Source organism: Tursiops truncatus, chromosome 4 (assembly GCF_011762595.2).
Source record: "Tursiops truncatus isolate mTurTru1 chromosome 4, mTurTru1.mat.Y, whole genome shotgun sequence".
NCBI lineage: Eukaryota > Metazoa > Chordata > Mammalia > Artiodactyla > Delphinidae > Tursiops > Tursiops truncatus.
In genome coordinates this window covers 56,225,443-56,248,195 of record NC_047037.1, presented here as the reverse complement: position 1 = coordinate 56,248,195, position 22,753 = coordinate 56,225,443, and the positions used below count along the sequence as shown (strand labels likewise).

At 36.4% G+C, this 22,753-nt stretch overlaps 1 protein-coding gene across 5 annotated transcripts in view; it reads left to right on the top strand.

The window, feature by feature from the left end:
- Positions 1 to 22,456, top strand: part of ZMAT3 (zinc finger matrin-type 3) — a 32,688-nt gene extending 10,232 nt beyond the window's left edge. For 3 of the 5 annotated variants that reach the window (XM_004313906.4, XM_019946248.3, XM_033855494.2), the window contains 4 exons: positions 9,917 to 10,036; positions 12,748 to 12,914; positions 13,031 to 13,131; positions 15,063 to 22,456. In XM_004313906.4, the coding sequence (XP_004313954.1) occupies positions 9,917 to 10,036; positions 12,748 to 12,914; positions 13,031 to 13,131; positions 15,063 to 15,274 (600 nt within the window). In that variant the 3' untranslated portion in view covers positions 15,275 to 22,456. Of the gene's footprint in view, positions 1 to 9,916; positions 10,037 to 12,747; positions 12,915 to 13,030; positions 13,132 to 15,062 lie in introns of those variants that run through there. The other 2 variants (XM_004313907.4, XR_002178613.3) reach the window with 2 other exon arrangements.
- The last annotated feature ends 297 nt before the right edge of the window (positions 22,457 to 22,753 follow it).

Below are 22,753 nucleotides of genomic sequence, written 5' to 3'. Positions count from 1 at the left end.
CAACACATCTCTCTCTTTAAAGTGAGGGAGGGACTTCCCTCGAGGTCCACTGGTTAAGACTTCACCTTCCAATGCAGGGGGTGTGGGTTTGATCCCTGGTTGGGGAGCTAAGATCCCACATGCCTTGTGGCCAAAAAACCAAAACATAAAACAGAAACAGTACTGTAACAAGTTCAATAAAGACTTTAAAAATGGTCCACATCAAAAAAAAATCTTCAAAAAAAAAATAAAATAAAAAAGTGATGGAGTGATGAATGGGAAATAAATTTTTCTGAGCCTTTGTGTTTCTAAAAATGTCTGTATTATATCTTCATATTTGACAGTTCAGTTCCAGGCTGAAAATTATTTTCCTAAGAATGTTAAAGGCTATACTGCATTTTTTTGTGTTTGTGTATGTGTGTGTTTTGTTTTGATTTGTTTTGTTTTGTTTTTTGTCTTCCTAGTGTTGCTGAAGAGAAATCTTATTCAGATTCTTATTCTCTTGTGGGTGACCCACTTTAATTTGGACGTTTTTTTTCTGGAAGTTTTTAGGCTTTCCTCTTTATCCTTGGTATCTGAAATTTCACAATGATGGATGTGTCTAGGTCTGGGTCTTTATTCATTTGTCGCTGTCAGCACTAGTGGATCCTTTCAGTTTGCATACTCCTGTTTCTCTTGAACTCTGGAGAATTTTCTTTGGTACTATTTCCTTGATAATATTCTTCTCTATATTTTCTGTCTCTTTTTTTTTTCCCGGTAATTCTGTTAGCTCTATCTTGGATTAGCTGGATTGATTCTTCATACTTCTTATCTCTTCTCTCTTATTTCTTTAATTTCTGAGAGATATTCTTAAATTCTAATGCTATGTTGAATTTTTTTTTATTTTGACAATCATATCTGTAATTTTTAAGGATCTTTTGATTTCTTATTATTTTCTTTTCTAGCATCTGTTTTATAGGATATTAGTTAAGAACATGAAATCATGGACTTTGGGGTTAAGCTAGTGTTCAAGTTGTAGTCTTACTACTTACTAGATGTATGATATTGGAAATATTTCCTCATTTCTCTATGCCTCATGAAGATGATGATGATAATGATGATACTTATAATACCTGCAAGTTAGTATGTTTAAGGCATTTAGAACAGCTCCTGGTACCTGAGTTAGTCTTTAATTGTGTTTAGTTGTCCTAAGGTGCAGTGGAGCATGTTGGTATGGGCTCTGGAACAAGCGTGTTCCCAGCTCTGGCATTTACTTGTGGCTTTGGGCAAGTTTTATTTTATTTTATTAACTTTTTAATTTGAGTAACTTTTAACTTACAAAACACTTCTAAAAAATTTCTGAATGCACCTCATCAGATTCTCCAAATTTTATATTTTATGTAACTGCAGTGTAATTAGCAAAATCAGGAAATCAACACTGATAACAACAATATTATCTAATCCACAGACTGTTTACATTTCACCAATTGTCTACTAATGTACTTTCTCTGATTCCAGGATCCAATCCAGGATAAAATTTTGCATGTAGTTGTTATGTATTCTTTAATCTGGATGGGTTAAGTTTTCCTGTGCTTTTTACCATCTTGCAATTTTTGAAGAGTTGTTTTGTAGAGTGTCCCAATTTGGGTTTGTTTGTTGTTTTCTCATGCTTAAATTCAGGTTATGTGGTCTTTTGGACAGGAATACCATAGAACCAAGGTTGTGTCCTTCCCAGTTCCTCATTTTGGGAAGGACATGATGTGAATATTTTGCATCACTGGTGCTGTTAACTTTGATCACTGGTTAATGTGGTGCCTGCCAGGGTTCTCCTTTGTAAAGTTATTATTTTTCTTCTCATGTTTAATAAGTATCATATGAGGGGATACTTTGAGACTACGTGAATATTTCTCATTATATTTTTACTCAGTGATTTTAGCATCTATTGATGATTCTTCCCTGCAACGATTATTACTGTGGTGTTTGCCAAATGGTGATTTTTCTGTTTTAATCATTCTTTCTACATTTATAGTTAGAATTTTACTTTAAAGAAGAACTTTTTTCTTCTTAATTAGTTAATTAATTAGTTAATTAATTAATGAATATCACTATGGATTATGGATTCTTATTTTATTCCAGGGATATAAACACTTACTGTAATTTATTTTGATGTTTTAACTGTCTCACATTTGACCAGTGTGTGTCCCTTCAGGCTGCTGCTTATGTTCTTCTGATAGGTCTCCATAATTTTTTGCATAGTTCCTTACTTTCTGACAATACAAAATATTCCAGTATTTTGTTGTACCTTCCCCATGCCAACCATTTCTTCAAGGAGCCAGGTTTCTTTTATTGGAGAATGGTATTTAGAAACCAAAATCTAAGTGTTAGGTGTGCCCTTTGGTACTGGAGTGTCATTGCTTCTAGATCTTCTCATGACAGAGCTAGTAATATATATGTATGTATACATACATTTGTATTTATCTATACGTACACATATTGAAAACTGAGTTCAGGCTGATGCTTAAAATTTCAATACAACATGACAGTGTTCATTCCAGCTTTCCACCTTATCTTAATGTTTAACTCCTTTCTTTGATAGTGAGAAACCTGGACTTTCATTGTTCACAACACAGACACACACTCATTCACTCACAGTACACATAAAGTAGTTCAGGGATTGATAATCTATGTCCTTTTGAAAAACAAGCCTACTAATGAGAGGAAAATATTTGTGCATTGTTCTTTTTGTCTTTAGCATTACAGTGTGTAGTCAAAATACTGTTTTACAAAGTTACTTAGTTTACAAAGGTGCTACCTGCTAGGTCTGTCCTTTGTAAAGTTACTGTTTTTCTTTTTGTGCTTAATAAGTATCATGGGGGAGATACTTTGAGACTATGTGAATAGTTTTTTTCTTCCCTCTGCCTTCAGTGCGGTTATGGTATTTATTTTTTCATATAGTTAGGCTTATTTCTGTTTGTATGTATTTCATTTCGGGTCTTCCCCAATTCTTGTTGGCTTTGATTCTTTTTCTAAGTCTGTAAAATGTTAACATAGTTCTAGAAGTCAGAATCATACCTAAAGGTATATTTAGAAAAGTGTCACACCATACCATCCTTTGTAGTCCATATTTCATTTTCTTATTCATCTTTCTTATTTCTATTTAAAATGATTTTACCAGCCTGTTTGGTTATTTAATGTTTTAATGTCTGGTTTGTCAGTTTTTAATGGTATCCCGACAGTTGCCTATTGCAGAATCAATAGCTTATTCTACTTTCCTCTTTCCTTTTTCTTCCCATTTTTTGTTGCATTATTTCCATTGTATCATAATGTATAATATTTGAACATTGATCTTTCACCCTCATCTTCACCTTTTATTTAGTCTTTGATACAATTAGACATATGAAAATACTTACCATCAGCCTTTTTGCTGAAGTTTTCCCAGTCATTTCTTTGTTGAATGAAGCTCTAATAGGTTTCTGAAGAGTGACTTTTAAGTATTGAATTCCTAAGGTCTTATATATTTAAAACTGTTTTTCTATAGTCTTGACACTTGATATAGGAAGAGTTGGCTGGACATAAAATCCTTGTTTCACACTTTATTTTTTTAAAAATCCTGCTCCATTATTGCCTTGTTTTGCATATTGTGGATGCCATTCTAATTCTTTGGCCTTTGTAAGTTATTTGATCGTTTTGCCTGGAGAGCTTGAGGACTTTTTTCTTTTTCTTTGAAGTCTCATACCTTTTAAAAGATCTACCCCAGATTTGACTGTTCTGGGTCAATTTTCCCAGATACCTGGTATGCCTTTTCAGTATGTAGATTCAGATCTTCATTTACTTTTGGACAATTTTAGACAATTTTGGACAATTATAGTTTCAAATATTAGTTTTTCTTTTTTTTTTTTGGCCATGCTGAGTGGCATGTGGGATCTTAGTTCCCCACCCAGGGACTGAACCTGCACCCCCGGCACTGGAAGTGTGGAGTCTTAACCACTGGACCGCCAGGGAAGTCCCTCAAATATTAGTTCTGTTTGATTGTTTTGCTTTTCTTCTTCAGGGACTCCAGTTTTACATAAGTTATTCCTTCTTTACTTGTCTTCATTTCCATTGCTTCCTCTCTGACCCATTAACATTTTTTCTTTGTATCATTTTTATTTTCTTGACTGCTTTTCTGTCTTTCTTCAATGCCTCTTATTACATTTTCATTTGAGTCTATTCTTTGACACTTGTATTTACTCCTCATTTTTGGCATAATTATCTTTTTCTTTCCTGGGTTTAATTTTCCTTCTTTTCATTTCTCATTACGTTTTGCCCATTTTTCTTTGTACATTTTGAATTCCTGATTCAAGGTGATTTTTTATATCCTCAAAGTTTTGTTTGAATACTATATTTAATTCAGTTTGGAGTGTTGTTTTCTTCTGTTTTTTTTTTTTTTTTTTTTTTTTGGTACGCGGGCCTCTCACTGTTGTGGCCTCTCCTGTTGTGGAGCACAGGCTCCGGATGCGTAGGCTCAGTGGCCATGGCTCACGGGCCCAGCTGCTTCGCGGCATGTGGGATCTTCCCAGACTGGGGCACAAACCCATGTCCCCTGCATCGGCAGGCAGACTCTCAACCACTGCGCCACCAGGGAAGCCCTGTTTTTTTTTTTTTTGAGGGGTGGTTCATTTGCTGAGATGTATTGCTTTTTTTGGTAGTAACTTTGTATAGAATTGATTTGTTTTTGTCTATTCATTATGTGGATTTTGGGTAGTTTATGAGATTCTTTATTCAATGGCAACCTCTTCTATCACTGTATTAAAGTCCAGTTCTTTAATAATTTGTGAGGTGTTGTTTTTTTTTTTTTTTACGGTGGTCAGGAGAGTGTTTGCATGTCCTCTGATTTTTGCTTTGTTCTGTTTTGTCCTGAAGGACGCTAACTTTTCCTGTTTTGCTTCTTTTCCCTTTCACCTGCCAGTTGCCAAAGGGTGCCTCTCCCTTCCTTTTTGCCTTTTTTCTCCTCTAGAAGCCACTTTGAAGATACCCACTTCAGATCATGTGTACATTTAAGTCCCTCTCCAGCAGTCAGTGACTGGATCATGTTTTAGTATTTATAAAATTAAGGGATTTACTTTTTCTGGTAGTGGTTATAAAGCAATTTTAGGCCTGCTGCTAGCTTCCTCTTTTCTCTGTCCTTCAGTTTTTGCTGGACTGCTCTTACTTACTGTGAAGGCTTGTGGCAGGAGCATGAGTGATTACTCACTGGGATTTGATGTTTTTTCTTTTTCACTTACAGTTATTTTGGAGTCTGGACATTCTGTGGCTTCTAGTTGTATGGAGGACATGGTTTTTGTGCAGTTTTATTTGTTTTTCTTATTGTTCTATATTGTTCATAGAGGATATATGTAGAAATGCAAATCTGGGCAGCCTCTACCTAGCTATCTGAAAGCTCTTGGGCAAATTTTTAACTCTCTGAACTTAGTTTCCTCATATGTAAAATAGGGATAATAATTATACCTACTTGATAGGGATTTTGTGAAGGTTAAATGAGATAATATTTATGAAGTGTTTATAATACTGCCTGTAACATAAGTGCTCAAAATTGTTAATTGCCATTATTATCATTATGTATGGATGCAATATCTGCTCGAATACTACTGTGGTTACTGCTTTGGAAATAAAATGCTTGACACTATCTGAAGTTGATCCCTCCTGTAGTCCTGTGTACCTCATCTTCTTCTGCCTTTTTATGGACTGTGCTTCTGTAGCTATGCTTTAGCTCCTGCATCATCTGTTCTTTTGTTTTTATTGACTTCCTCCTGTTGTCATGCAAAGAAGCCTAAGCCATCTTAAAAAAAATCTTCTGTTGACCCATTTCCCCTTCTAACTCTGTACCCTATTTCTCTGCTCCCTGTCATGGTAGAACTCTTCTATATAGCTGCCTATATGGGTTGTCTCCATTTTCACATCTCCCATTCTCTCTCTAAGCCACTTCATATGACCTTTTATCCCCTGCTCCTCTACTGAAGTGGTTCTTACCAAAGTTATTCTTGACCTGTGTCTTTTCAAATCCAAGTATTACTTCTCTGTCCTGACCTGGTGAACCACTCCTTTTTTTGTTATTGGTGTTTTAAAATCATTTTCAAGTCCCTCAGACATAAAAAGTATTTAAAATAATATAATGAACATGTGTATTTGCCATCTAGCTTCAAGAGTGAAAATTATCAATTCAATTGAAGCTGTGTCCTTTCCCAACAGTAGATGCTCCTATGCTCCCAGATGTAGCCACTATACTAAGTTGGTATTTATTGTTCATGCCCCACACTTTTTTGAACTTTTGCTACATATGTATCTTCCTATAAAAAAATGTAGTGGTTTTCATATTTTAACCCCCAGATTAAAATGATTACTGTTACATATCTTCTTTTCCAACATGTTCTTTTTATTCAGCATTTTGTTATGAGAATCATTTATGTTGACACGCATGGCCTAAGATGTGTACTTTCACTACAGTATAGTGTTACATTGTATGAACAGTTTATCCATTATCCTGTAGTTGGACACTTAAGTTGTTTCCACTTTTCAGTGATTACAAACCGTCAAGTTGTTTCCACTTTTCAGTGGTTACAAACCGTCCTTCTGGGAACATTTATTATAGATACCTCCTTATATGTGTGTTTCTGTTTTGTAATACCTGGAAGTAAAAGTTCCTGGGTTAATAATGTATATACCTAGATTCTTCTTTTGAAACACCTTGTTCTAGACTTCCACAATGCCACACTTCTCTGGTTTTCATTTTACTTCAAAACCAGGCATTCTCAATCTCATTTTTCTGGATCCTCATTCTCTACTGCACTATATTGTACCATCCTCGGGCTTTGTCTTTGGCTCTCTTCTCTGTCTTCACGCTTCCCATGATATTTATCAAATGTGATCCAGTCATGTAACTGCTTTGCTTAAAGTCATTCAGAGGCCCCCCTACTGCCTCTAAAGTCTGAGTTCTGTATCATGGACAAAACCATGAATAAGTAGCTCCCTGTGTATATCAATTCCTACCTCTTTTCCAAAGGATCCTGAAGACCATCTCTCCAGCAGACTGGGCCTTTGCTCACACTATTTCCTCTTTCCCAATTTTCTTTCCCCTCACTCCTTACCTGCCTAGTAAACTTGCTCATTTTAAAAGATAACTCACACGTCCCCTTTTCAGGGAAGCTTTCCCTGACACACTCAGGCAGAAGTAAGCCATTCCTTCTCTGTGTTCTCCTAAGCAGTTTGTTCCTTATCTCCACTATAATAGTGATTCATTTATCCAACAAATATTGATTGATTGCCTGCTATATGTTAGAAACTGTTCTAGAAATTGGAGCTATACAAGACAGACAAGGCCCTTATTTTCAAGGAGTCTACATTCCAGAGGGTAGGAAAGAGAAAAATATAAGCAAACATTATTTCAGATAGTGATAAGTAGCACTATGATAAAGTGAGAGCAGACAGTGTGGTGGTGTGACGGAGAGTGTGTGTGGGGAGTGGGTTTGGGCGATGGGGGTGACACCTCAGGTTGAGTGAGATGCTGTTTGAGTTGAGACCTGAAAGATAAGAAGGAGCCAGCCATGTAGAGATTGGAAAGAAGAACATTCTAGGCAGAAGGAATAGCGAGTACACAGGCCCTAGAGTCCATGTGTTTGGCATGTTTAAGGAACAGCATGATGGGCCGTGAGGCAGGAACATGATGAGGAGGAAGGGGTGCTGTGTGAAATCAAGTCCGAGAATAGACAGGACCAGATCAAATAGGACTTACAGGTAAGAGTTGTGGATTTTAGTTTATGTGTACTGGGAGGCCATCGGAATATTTTAAGTGAGAGGTGACAAGATGTGACTTATGTCTAGAATTGTCAGTATGGCTTCTATGAGGAGAATGCTAGGGGGATGAGAGGGTAGAGCAGAGACCATTAGGAGGTGCTGCCTACTACAAGTGCAAAAAGTTGGTAGCTTAGATTACTGTGGCATTTGAGTGTCCATGGAAAGAAATGGAATGACTTAGGAAATATATTTTGGAGGTAGGCTGACAAGACTTGCTGATGGACTGCATGTGTTGGCTTTAAGGAGGGATGGACTCAAGAAAAGGACCCCTCGGCTTTTCTTGAGTAACTGGGTGGAGAGGAGTGCCATTTACTGACATGTGGATGAGTAGCGGTGGTGGCACTGATGAGAAAGTTCTGTGGTGGGGAGGGAACCCAAATTTATGTTTTAGATGTTTTAAGTTGGATATGCCTCTTAAGAATGCAATGTGTGGATCGCACGAAGGCAGTTGGGTATATGGCTCTGAAGGTCAGGGATTGTCTTAGTCTGTTGGGGCTGCTATAAAATTACATAGGCTGGGTGGCTTAGACGACAAACATTTATTTCTCACAGTTCTAAAGGCTGGAAGTCTGAGATCAGAGAGCTAGCATGCGTGGGTTCTGGCGAACTCCTCTTCCAGATTGCAGACAGGCTTATATCCTTATATGTAAGGATATAAGGAGATCTCCTTATATCCTTACATGGTGGAAAGAGGGCCGGGGAGCTCTCTGGCCTCTTCTTTAAAGGGCACTAATTAGGCTCTACCCTCATGACCTAATTACCTCCCAAAGGTCCCACCTCCAGATACCATCCCATTGGGATTAGATTTCAAAATAGGAATTTTGGAGGGACACAAGCAATTAGCTCATAACAGGGATGGATATAGGTAATTTTGGGAGTCACCAACTTATTGATTATATTTTAAAGCTGGGAAACTGGGTAAAATAACCTAGAGTTTGTGTATAGATGGAGATAAAAGAGGGCTGAGGGTAGTGCATTGGACGCTGCAGCATTTAGAGGATGAGAGGCAGGGAGGTAAGAGGTAGTCATAGAAGACAATAGAAGGAGGGAGTATGAATAGTATGGTGCTTCTTAGAGTTAGAGCATAATGACCGCACAGACGTGACTGTTGTATTTGACTCCTGGAGATCACTGTGACCGTGGTAAAAGCACCTTTACAGCATTCCAGTGGCCAAAAAGTGGAACTTAGCTCATTCCTTTAACTGCTTATGTATCTGTCTCCTCCTCTAGACCATATGCTAGTCCTATTTATTTCTAGGGCTAAGCATGTAGTAGATGGTGAATAAATATTTGTCTACAGGTTTGGATTTTACAGTGCAGTTTAAAGAGTAATACACGGTTTTACCCTCATTTAGAATGCTTTCAGACCACTGACCCTTCCCACCCGTTTGTATCAGCTCAGCCATAAACTTGTGAATAATAAATTAAACGAAACATGATGAGAGAGGAAAGCCATTTTAATAGAGGTTCACAGTGTATCCTGAAGCCATCATGCTGTACTGAAAAAGGGCCTTGCTTTGGATTCAGAAGGCCTGCCTCAAGGCAGGCCCCATTGCTAGGCCTCCTGAAGGTGTTGGGGGCAAGTTCCCCACACTCTCTGAATTGCAGTTTCTCAGCTGTCATATGTGGATAACATTAACAAATTCCTCTTACAGGATTTTTGTGAGTGGCAAATGAGCTAATGCATATGAGAGTTCTTTGTAAGTAAAAAGATGCTCTGTAAGTGCTATTTTTGTAAAAGTAATTGGATTATCCATTTCATTACTGACTTACAAAGTAGATTAGATCAGAGTGTCATAAAATTCATATTTAGGCAGTGGCATATGAATGGCAACAAGTTGGGAGAGGACACAGATCTGGAAAATGTGGTACTTTTCCAGAAATATATAGGAAATTAATGTCTTTTGGCTTTGTTCTCTTATCGTTCCCAGATAAACTTAAGCATTCTGTTAGAATCAAAGAGTAGTAGACTCTTCTACTTTAAGATGTAATAATCAAATCTAGCTAGTGGTCTGTTTATCCCACTGTTGCATATCTCTGAAAGAATAAAATTTATTTATTAATAAATACATTAACTCAATTTTTCAAATTTTCCTCACAGTGATTTCTCATTTCATGTTACTTCTAGGGTAAAAATCATGGTAAGAAACTCCGAAATTACTATGCAGCAAACAGCTGTCCTCCTCCTGCCAGAATGAGCAATGCAGTGGAACCTGTGGCTACTCCAGCTGTTCCAGTCCCTCCGCAGGTGAGACACGTGTGTCAAGGTGGGCACTGTCCTATGCACAGATGGTCATGGGTAAAATTTGTTGTCTATGTGCCCATCAAGGTACAGTTGAGCAAATATTCCTAAAAGGTCCTACTTAGTGCTTTTAACTCCTTGAACTCCATGGTACTGGATTTAATGCATGCAAAAATCCATGAATCCCAAGATTTCTCATTGGCTTTGGTTACGGTGCAAGAAATGATGAAAAATTATTTCATGAGTCTTTCTCTATGCAGTTCTCAAAATTCTGGGTTAAATGGCCCTGAATGTCTAGGCGAAGCCCTGAATGAGAGATTTTTAAACATTTATATCTCTATCACAGTTAATCCCATTGACTTTATATTTTGCCTTCCAGCAAGATCAGTTTCTTGAGGCTGCCCTTTTCTTACCTCCATGAAGAGAGCCTGTATAAACTCTTTCTGGACTTTGGTATCGTGACACACACTTGAGAGCCAAGTTCCTTTCACTCTTTGGGAGATAGATCAGGTGCTTTGAGGCAAGATATTCCTGTACTTTAGTAGCCTCTGAAGTATGGATGCTACTCTGTCTTTGAAGTATTATTTTTCTATAGGTCATAAATAATAATAAATAATAATCACTTTAATTGAGTACTTACTATGCCAGGTACTCTGCTAAGCACTTTTCATGCATTACTTCATTCAGAGCTGGGCCTAGGGTGAGATGAGGGATGCACTTGACTTAGGCACAGAATTTAAGAGGGAGCCAAAATACTGAGTAATCAAGTAATCAAGATGTGATATTTAAAAAATTCAAAATGAACGTGAAAAAGTCAATGGTGAACAAAATGTCAAAAACTTAAAGACAGGATAAGTGTTATTAATTTTCCTTTTGCCTTAGGCAGCAATGTGGCTTGGCATGGCACTGTTGCTGATCCTGTCTTTATTTAAAAGTTTGATTTTTGTTTTGTTCCTCATTGATTTTTTTGCAATAAGTTTGATTGATAAAAATATTCCATTAAGTATTTTTCTTTTATTCTATTTATTTATTTTTGGCTGCGTTGGGTCTTCGTTGCCGCACGCGGGCTTTCTCTAGTTGCGGCGAGCGGGATCTACTCTTTGTTGCGGTGTGCAGGCTTCTCATTGCGGTGGCCTCTCATTGCAGAGCACGGCTCTAGGCACGCGGGCTTCAGTAGCTGTGGCTCGTGGGCTCAGTAGTTGAGGCTCGTGGGCTCTAGAGCACAGGCTCAGTAGTTGTGGTGCTCAGGCTTAGCTGCTCCACGGCATGTGTGATCTTCCGGGACTAGGGCTCGAACCCATGTCCCCTGCAGTGGCAGGCGGATTCTTAACTGCTGTGCCACAAGGGAAACTCCCCATTAAGTATTTTTAATCCTGATTGCTGAGTTTTTTGATGCTCCCTTAAATTGTGTGCCCATGGCAAGTGCCTCTCTTGCCTCATTCTTGGCCTGGGTCCTGACTTCTTTTAATGCTTGCAACAAGTCAGAGGTATTGACCTTATTTCTCAAAGTATGATCCATGAGCCAGCAGCATTGGTTTCACCCGGAAGTTTATTAAAAGCCCAGGTAAACTAAGTAACTTGTCCATCGTGTTACAAATTTTATAAAGTGGTGGAGCAAATGATTTCTCTTGACCTTAGACCTCTACTCCTAAACACCATGGTATAATTTTACTTTTCTGAGTGTCAGTTTTTCAGTACTTACTGTGTGGATAGCAATATCAGCTATTCATGTCCTCATGAGTTTGTGGGGAAAATGAGATATGTTAAAAAGAGAATCAGAGGACAGGAAAATACCCAGAGAGATCTTCAGGCTGAGCAGTTGTCACAGTGCTAATACCTGAAGGCTGCTCTAAAAATGGACAGCTGCTTCCTGTTAGGGACTGTTTTCAACTGGCTCCACCCTCCTGGGCAAACAGCCTTAGGCTTCTTTCATAGCATAGCCCTTTGTGATTTTTGAAAACAGTTATCCTGTCCCCAGAAAAATCTTCCCTTCCAGGTGAAACAGTGCTATTTCCTTCAGCTGGTCCTGATATGATATGCTTTCCAGATTCTTTATTGTATATTTTATTCTTCTTTAGCCAAAATCTAATGTGTCATGTTTTGTTAACCCAGCAATACTTACTGAGTTCATACTGTTTTCCAGGCACTGTCTTAGGTTTCCCTTAACTCATTGTTTCCCAACCTGAATACAATTGTCTGGATCTGCTGGTTATTTCCCCCCTAATTATATTATATCTGTAGCTAATTTATAGACTCTGAGGACAGGGGCTCATTTTTTAAATACATGTATGTATATCACTTTTGCATTAGGTAGCAAGCCCTATAAACAGTAGGCATTCAGTAAATACTTGTTGATGGATTCTGGGAGGACTTTGTTCTTTCTGGTAATGTGATTTTAAGCCTTACCTGTACTGCCCTAAATCTTCCATATTGGGTTTTTAAACTTCTTTTCTAAAATTTCTTCAATGGAGATAGCAATGAGGCATTCATCAGTTTGGTACACAGGTGATTGTAATGCAAAACCACGATTGTCTCCCAGCCATTTTTTCTTTTTTTCTTTCTGGAATGAATTATTTCCTGTCCTTATAAAGCTGAGTGTTCGTGGTCATGCCATAACGTTCGGTTATTTTTCAACTCTTAGAAGGAAGGAACTTTGAGGAGAAGAAGAGAATAAAGTGCACATTTTTAAACCTTGTTTCTCGTGTCTTTGCTGTCAGATGAGCTCCTTTAAGCCAGGAGGCAGAGTGATTCTGGCCACAGAGAATGATTACTGTAAGCTCTGTGATGCCTCCTTCAGTTCTCCGGCTGTGGCCCAGGCTCACTATCAAGGGAAGAATCATGCCAAGAGGCTGCGGCTGGCGGAAGCTCAGAGTAACTCATTCTCGTAGGTATTGCTGTTTTCTCTTAGGCCAGCGTGTTATGTGAGACTGTCTCTAGAGAGAAAAGAGTTGAAAGGGATCCTTGTTTAGAAGTCTCACTCTTAAAATTTCTCTTCTCCAGAGAATCCTCAGAGATTGGTCAACGGCGGACCCGGAAAGAAGGGAATGAATATAAGATGATGCCTAATAGGAGAAATATGTATGCAGTACAGAATAATTCAGGTATTCTGTGGATTTCCACATACCTTCACTACATTCTGCAAATGGTCTCCTCTATTTTTATTTCCTTTAATGGTAATAGATAGCCCTGAGAATTTGGGGTTAGCTGTTGTTTTGTGGAATTGGTCTAGTGGTTTTTCAAGCTGGTGTTTATTTCAGGTCTTATTTATTTATTTCCTATTTAGAGTATTATTTGTTTTGATTTTAAACCAAGTCTATGTTTTAAGGTCTCTTATAGTACCTTTATGTTTCTTCTGGTATTTGTCAGCTGAGACATTTAAATGCGTCATAAAAATGGGCTGTTTGGTTTAAAGTTGCACCATATTAAATCCCCATTTATTGGGGAAAATAAAAATTATAGCAGTGGTGTTCAACCAGGATAGTGACTCAGATTATCTGGGGAGTTTTTATAAAATACACATGGCTGAACCATGACTTAGAGATTTTCAATCAGTAAATTTAGAGTGGTACTCAGCCATATGTGTGTTTTGAAAATGCTTCCTCAGTGATTCTGATATATACCTTCAGTTCAGAATTACTAGTTTTTAGGAATATTTCCTGCATTTTCTGATTACCTTCAGTAGGGGGAGTAGGACTGAGCAGTCCCTCATCCTTTCCCTACCCCAGCCTCCAATGCATACATATATGAGCAGAGGTCACTCATGTGAACAGTAAAACAAACAACAACAACAAAAAGCTAATTGGAAAGGCAAGAGAAGCATAGAAAAAAGGGACATATAGAAAGCACAATGTAATAAGATTAATGAAAATCTACACATATATCAGTAATTGCAATAAATGTAAACTTACTAAAGTCCCAGTTAAAAGACAAAGATTTTAAGATTAGGTAAAAAATATTCAGCTGAAATGAAGGAAGCTGAGGTAGGTCTCTTAATATTAGATTAAAAAAACTTTAGGATAGAAGGTGGTTTAGACTTATGTTCTCTGATCAGAGTACAATTAAATGAGATGTCAATAATAAAAATATAAAAAAGCAAACAAAATTTTTATGTGTTTGGAAGTTTTTAAACATTTCTAAATAACTCGTGGGCCAAAGAAGAAATCATACTGGTGATGGAGAATTCTTAGACCCAGATAGTAATAAAAATACATCAATATTTGTAGCATGCAGTTAAAGTAACATTTTGAGAAAAGCCTTAAATGTTTATTATTATAGTAGAAAGGAAAAGCAGAAAATGATTGAGCTAATGGTCCAACTTAAGAAGTCAGTTACATAAAGAAAAAAATTATCAATAATTCCACCATTTTTGTATACATCATTCCAATTCTTCGTGTATGTTACTTCTGTAAAATGGAAATGTAATCATATTTTGTGATATTTTTATTTTACTTAATAGCATATTATAATCAAATATTGTTACTAAAGAGTTTTCTATAACCTTGTTTTTAGTGACTGTATAGTTTTTCATTGCATTCATTACCATGATTTTTCGAGTTATATTTTTGGATCTTTCCTTTCCCCTCACCCTCCCAAAAAAGCTTTTATAAACTCTGATGAAATAAATGTCCTTGCTCATAAATCTCTATGCAAAAATTCTCAACATTTTCTTAGTATAATTCTTAGAATTTTTGGATTAAAGAATTAGCATAATTATACAGATTTTTATATAATTCTTGGAAACGAAAGTATTTTTTAAATTATATTTACTTTTCAGAGACATTGCCATTTAGAGTTTGGGTCTGGCTCTACAGTAACATTTCTGACGATAGTTGGAGGAATCATTTTAGCTTTTTAGGTTGAACCTGTATAAAATTGTAATTTAAAACACCCATTAACTTTACATTCTTTTAAAGCTAGGAATCTGTGAATTTTATACTTTGAGCTTAGAATTACAAATTACGGTGATAATTGGTCAGACCACCATTCACTTAGTATGCTGAAGTGAGTACATTACTTTTGCCTCTTGCTTTAGCAGGTCCTTACTTCAACCCCCGCTCTCGGCAGAGAATTCCACGTGATCTGGCCATGTGCGTTACTCCAAGTGGCCAGTTTTACTGCTCCATGTGTAATGTTGGGGCCGGCGAAGAAATGGAATTCCGGCAGCATTTAGAGAGCAAGCAACATAAAAGCAAGGTGTCTGAACAGCGGTACAGGAATGAGATGGAGAATCTGGGATATGTATAGTGATTGTCATATTCAGATAGAGCAGCTTGTCCTGCCTGTTGTTTGCCTTCTGTCAACATGTTCTGCTTTGTGGTTCTTTTGATATGAGTACATTCCTCTGCTTAATGTTAATACACCTAACCTGCAGTGGTACCACAAGGTGTCAAAACTGGGGAAGGAAGAGAACATGCTTAAGTCATGATGCTTTTTCAGGTCAGTTGTGTTGAGCTGCTTAAAGCCTGTGACCTACCTATCCCATGAGAAATAACTTTTTATCTTGACCAAGTTCTGGTCAACTAGTAGCCTGACCACTTAGAGCTTTAGCTATTTAAAAACTTCATCTTTTTCTGCAATTTTAGTGTTACGTACTGCTAAATAAATAATTTTATTGAGTTCTTGCTTCAGATCATAGTAAAAACAGGTAAGCAAAGATTTTAGTTTCCCAAGGCTTCTTTGGAATCACCATCTCAACTCAATGCATTGTCAGTAGGATATACTATGTAAAACTGCATTAGAGTCCTTCCCAGGACAGTTTTTCTCTTTATCATGTCCTCCAATGATTGAAATGCAGGTTTTCTTGGATTCAGACAGTTCTAATGTGCTTGTGTACTTCCAAACAGTGAAACTTCATTTCCAGTTGTGAATTTCACAAATTTAAATTCACCTTCTTCCCACCTCTTTTCTTCCCCCAGTTGAATTAGCTTATCCAATAAGCTCATTTTCATGCCCCAGCTATGTTGTGGGTTTTCCAAGCCTCACATTTGAATATCCAATGAGTTTAGAATAGATGTGACTTAAAAAAAGTATACGTTTTTTTCAGTTAGTTTTAGGAAATGAAATGTGTTTGATATTTCAATTTAGAGTTACTTGATGATAATAACATGTACTTATATGATGGTCTCAACTGTAAGTTCAGATCCCTTGATGTTTGTTTTGGTAGATTTTTTAGGTAAACAGATCCTCATGTTTTACTTACATTCTTCTTTGTCTTGCTAGTTTGTTGACTGTCCTGAAAAATACCACACCTTTACTATTTCTGAGATAGAGAAGAATTGTTTTAAAAAGTTAATCAAATTTTAGTATCATCATTTCCAATAGAAAAATACCTGAACTTTGGTATTATTCTTTATAATCTAGCTTCCTTGAAGATAATAAAAATATATTATGGATTACTTTCATATCTGATAATTTCAACAGCATTATTATTTTTGTTCTTTGTTTTTAAAATGAGAAGCTCTAGTGTTATATCTAGATTAAATAATGGAGGATTCTACGAACTTTCATTAACCATATTTTACATATTTACTATATTTACATGGATAAGACTGGTGCTCATCAATACTTCTTTTGAAAGGCCATGTTCACCAGGTAGTTTATATTGAGCAGTATCTGTGTACTATGGTAAATTCACTTTTGATTGCTTATATTATTAATTAAAAATAAAACTCCTATTTTTCCTTGAAAATTCTGTAGGCAAGGAGATGAGAAGAAGGAAAATTATAATCATCATTCCTCTCCTTTAGTACTTCTGAACAATTTTTAAATACTAGACCCATATTTAAAATTAAGTTTTGTGATTAACCTCTGGTACACCACCAAGTTGCCCTTCTGTTGAAGTGGTGGTTTTTTTAAAAGTAAAATTGCTTAGTAATTTTATTTTCTCCCAGAAACAAAAGAATGAAATAATATTCTGTTGAGGTTCTATGTAGACCTGTGACTCTTAGTATAATAACCCTTTTTGTAGTAATCTATAAAGTATAATTGATTATTTTAGGGCAATTTAGAGCTTATCTTATTGGTCAGTAGGTTACTCATTTTGCTGCTAAGTATAATTTTTTGGTAGATTTTAATATGACAGTTCTGGCCACATGGTTCTGTGATTATTTAAAGATCTCATTTTTTCCCCTCTCTGTATGTGTGACTATATATATGTATACACATGTATAGGTATGTGTGTGTGTATATATATGTATTTATATGTATACACACACATATATGTATAAAACTATGTACATATAGCTTTATGTGATACCATAGAGAAGATTTCATTGAATCCTTAGATAACAGTAAAAGATTGTGGATAAAAATTTACATTTTATAAAAGTGGCATTCATCCACTTTCGGTTTTTCCTTTGCAGATAAAATTAAAGGAAGGATTCCCTCTACTCTCCCCACGTAACAATTTCATTATATATATATAACAGCAGTGGACTTAAGGCCTTAATGTTTTTCCTGGCCTTGCATATTCAGGTTTCTCATCTCAGTGCCCTTAATGGATGTTATGAATCCATAAACTCATTTTCTTTTAAAGAAAAAAGTTAGATTTGTAGTGTTAATTCTTACTTGTTATATTTCTTTGCACTAAAAAAGAGTGATGTGTTTGTTTTATATGACACTTTAAATACCATATTGCCTACAATAGCTGGGTTTGCTCCTTAATTTCCAAACTCTAGGAAGTTGATAAATAACTTCTATGATCATTTATAAAGGTTACATACACGTCCAAAAAAAATCACACATCTCTGTGACAGTAGGTTATGTTTTGAGCTTGTTACCTTGCAATATTCTCCTGTGTTCCATAGGTGAAACAAAGTGTGACAAAGGTGTCAGAAAGGAAATGCCTAAATAAATACATCCCTTCATGGTACAATTTCTCATACTCATGCATTCCTTACAGACAGTGGGTTTTTCCCCCCTGTCAAAGAAGGCTGTTGTTACTACTGCAGTCAGTGATACGTGATCTCATTTGGTTTCATTTAGTGAAATCGAGTCCTGCTCTTTATTGTGCTTTAGAATTTGCACTCTGTGCTCCCCAGGAATCATGTTAGTATCTTTTTATATTCTGTATATAAGGACAGACAGAGGCCTAACCAATGGAAAACCTTTAGTCAAGTAAGTAGATTCCAGTAATCATCTGCAAGAAGAACTCAGAGCATCAACGTCTCTTTTCTCTGTGAATATCTTTGTGTAAGTTGTCATTCAAAAATCAGTGTTCGAAGATAACAATTAGAAACTCTTCTAAGATATTGAGGGCAAGAAGTTGTGAAGGAAAAATTTTGGTGTTCCAATTAAAAGATTGGATTGCTTATGCCTTCGAAGTGTTTTTTCAAAAATGTTCAGCTACAGAACCGAGTGTGCCATGTTATCCTTTGGACCCCACACTGAAAACACTGTGTTGGTCTTGTCTTTGTGTATCACGTACTACAACTTGTAAATACGTGCATGTTGTTTATGATGTTCGTCTGCTTGTTTCTTATTGCACGGAATTCCGCAAGGTGAATACTTGTTTTATACGATTCATTTAGAAAAAGTTCTGCCTCCAACTTCTCCTCCCTATTGCCCCTTTTCATTAGTTGGTAAACTTAGAAAACCATTTAGAGTTTTTGAAACCCTGAGATTAAATGAAGAACCATGGCTATCAGAGATCATCCCCATGTCCCTCTTACTTAAACAACTAAAAGGAAAGCATGAGATCTTCCACTTTATTTTACAGAGCTGTTCTCCAGTACTGGTGTGCTTGCTTGTAGCTACACTATCTACACTTTGAACAAGGATAAAAGGATATATGTATATATCTATATCTGGTTAAATCTTCCTCTGTAGATAGATTAGTGGTGGGATTAATGATTCCTTCACTCCTGAATTGGCTGGGATTATGAGCAACGACAGTTTGAGGACTATCCAGTGACCCATGTGAAACGAGTCTTGCTTGTGTCAGGGGAGACAGGTAACTGTTCTGCATAATATCCTCTACAGAGAGGCCTAGGAGTGATGGATTTGGAAGCTAATCTGTTTTGTTTCCTCAATGTCAGAACTGGAAGGCTGGAAGTACCTTCTAAAAAAACTTGTTGGGACATGTACTAAAGACAATAGAGCTGCTTTAGAGATAGAGAAATGTTTTGTCAGTATAGGCAAAAGTTTAATGCAGGCTTTTGAACAGGTATTTTAAAAATACTCCACCTTACCAACTTTTTTTATTTAACCAGCAAAATCTCCCTTCAGGAGCTTCAGGCATCATAAAGAATGTTTTGTTGTTGCTTTAGTTTTTTGGTGGTGGACCCCTGCCATTGTGAGCTATTACTGTCAATCTAACTGAATGGACAAATAGCTGTGTAAATAGCTTCTCATATGATATTTCTACTGATAGCTGTTTGACTTTGCCTTCTTGTTATGAATGGGAGGATCATTTATCAACTCCCTTTCTGGGTAGCTACCAAAAAAAACCGGCTTATGGTACCATGTGACCCTGTCTTTGATAAGCCCAGAATATGAGTGCCTTTAGCAAGTTTTAGCATTTCACAGAGAGAAGAGATGATAGAATTATTGCCATTAATCACGATTCATAAAACAGGAGCTTGGAATAACAAAGCTTTATGCGCATTCTACATCTTTTTTTTTTATTTATGCAATCTCAATTTGATATTGAGTAAGACTGTATCATTATTGATCAGGAACCATACATCCTGAAAATGAATCCAGTTGTCCCAGGCTGGCAACAGTCATTGATTTTTGTTTTTCGCCTTGATCTGTGTTACATTTATATTTAGTGAATAGTAGTGTGGTGGATTGGGAGAGCTTGATATTGAAGTCTGGAAAAACTTTATTCCAGTGTCTTTTTCAAACTTATCTAATACTGTAGAGAGGATAGAATTATGTATTTGCAAATGAAGTGTGTGAAGAGACTGTCTTCACAATACTTATTAATTGTGCTAGTTCGTCTCTACATTAAAAACAGGCATCTTCACAAATCAGGTTCAAGGTGTTTTAAAGCAAAATTTTCCTTGCTTCAATTAATTCAAAATTTTAAATTGCCTGAGTACTTTGAGTCTTTAAAACACACTGCTAAATTAATTTTATTGTAGAAATATTAACATTTTTCTTGACATTTTATTATGAAAATTTTTAAACATAGAGTTGAAGAATTTTACGATACACTACCACTAGATTCTACCATCAACATTTTCCAGTACTTGTATTACTGCATATCTGTCTATCCCTCTATTTATCCATCAAACAATGGAGTTTTAAAAAAATACACATTTTAATGTAAATTTCAGACATTTCCCTTAAACACTTTAGCATAGGTGGCATTAACTGTAGTTTAATATTTGTCTGCATATTAACATCTTTTAAAAAGCTGTGTATGAAGTTGAAAACCTGAGCCAATTAACATATGTCCTTTTCTCCTGTGGACTTTAGCCTACCACTTTCAGTTTCTGTATGTGCTTAGAGTGAGGGAAGACGACTCCTTTTCAAACTGAAGTTTTCTGGTGTTGGTCGTTTTAAATGCTAATTGTCATACATTTTAAAGCTTCATGACAAGAACTTTTTCTTTACCCCTCCTCTTATGATGTATTTTTGCTGAACTATGCAGCTTCTTTAGAAAACTGTAAGTTACTGATTGGGGTTTATTAAATCAGCTATACCTCATTTCAATCTACTGCTGCTTTTCTCCGTGGTATCACTTCTTTTACTACTTTCACATGTTCTACCAGAAAGTAGAGAGGAGTAAAGAGTCAACCCCATAGACTATTAGCTGTTTTAATCAACTCTACAGGAACAGATTGAGTAGTTTAGAAAGTGGAACCATTAATTTATCTAAAGCCTTTGACTTCCCTGAGAATTGTAATTGCCCGTGCTTTCTCTTAGCCATAATTAGCAGGATTAAAAATGATTGTACTGTACGATGAGTTGTTGAAATTGTGAGCCTTAGTAACCATCTTCAGCTTTACTCTAGTACTGTTTAGGAAAAAGTTTTGACATATGCCTTTATTTTTATGCCAATTTTTTTGTGGACAAAATCGGAAGAATTTAAGTGACTTATTGCAGGTCATGAAGATTCAGCGGGTAAGTCAGAACTGAAACGTCAGTATTCCTGATGCATGTTCTTGTGCTTGCTTGATAAAATTCATGGCTTTCAAAATAACACTTCCTTTGGGGCCCTTAAAATGAAAATATGTATTTTTACTAATTAGACTTTCACTTTTAGACATTTCACAGTTCTTTGAGCTTCAAGATTTTTCCATGGTCAGAGTTCCTCATTAAGTCAATGCAACTGCTAAAAATCTCACTAACAATACAGGTTTTATCAGATTTCCTTTTGCATTATATAACTTTCTTGATTCATTCATAACTCTTTCTATGTAAGTGCTTAAGTGACCCCCTCACTAGTGAAAATAAATGTTCTATATCGCTGATTATATGTATATTCTCTACATGATATATTTTTTTAAGGAAAAGTAACCCCATGTGTCTGGATGAACGATATTACCCTAGGGCAAAGCACATATAAAGCAGTTTATTTCTACTCTGAAAAATCTGGCATTTATGGGAACAAAACTCTTTTAGAGTGGCTGGTCATTGTTTTGCCTTCTTTTGGTACTTGAGCATATTTCTGTGGTTTTGTAAATTAGTGTGTCGTTTTGTAAGAATTTCATGTTATTCTGTATTAATTGGTGTTCACCTTGTGGTATCCTCGGCTGCCGTAATAATTTACTTTGGGTATGGTGTGTCTGCTTTGAAATGCCTTACTAGAGTATGTCAGACTCTGCTCTAAAGCATTTCATGTATCTGCTAGGACAATAAGTTGCCTCTCTTGGATGTATGCTCTAGATCCAGAAGCAAAACTGATTTTGCTTTCACTGTTAATGTTGCATTTTAGCGCAGTCATTGTTTTAAATTAGAGAATAAAATCGTGGAAAACCAAGGAGGCTTTAGAACCCTTCATTTAATGGCATGGCAAACTTTTAAAACTGCTTTTACTGTTTCACTAGGACAAGGTCTCTGGTAAAGGATATAGCTAAAAAATGCCAGCCAACACTGTATGAAATTGGGATTGTTTCCTACAATTTTCCCTAAATGTCATACAGGGGTTTAACATCTGTATATGCTGTATATGCTATGTGCCAGTCACCACTTTGGAAATCTGTTTGTGTTCTGAGGCTACATAAATGACAAAAGTGTCATGGGATTAAAACCACTCAACTGTGAATTGTGAAACTGAAATTGCTCTTTTGGTTTTATTTTCTTCAGCATATTGGATAGAGAAATCTGAAAGTTATTTAAAATTTACACTGCTTATGTTGATGGCTCATTTTGGCTGTGTATACTCACTTATGTATTGATTTCTGATAAAGGCTTGACATTATTATAACAGTCATTTTGCGTTCAATTTAATAAAAGAGTTTCTGAGTCTTGTCTGCACATCATTTGCTTATGAGTTGGAGATCAAGGAAAGAAGGTACATTGTCAGCACTGAGGTGCTGAGGTGTTATTTTTGATGCAGATGGTTGATGGCTGTGGATTCATCAGTCTGCATGTACTCTACCACCTGCTTCTTGAACTCATGCAGAGTATTGTCAGCTACTTGGGCTTGTAGTAGTATTGACCCAGCTGCCCACACTACCTACCCCTTTCCCCCATCACTGGAGTTCACCTGGGACTGGAGCGAGTTCTCAATTTTATTGATGTATTTTGAAGTTTATCTTTCCTTCAAATTCT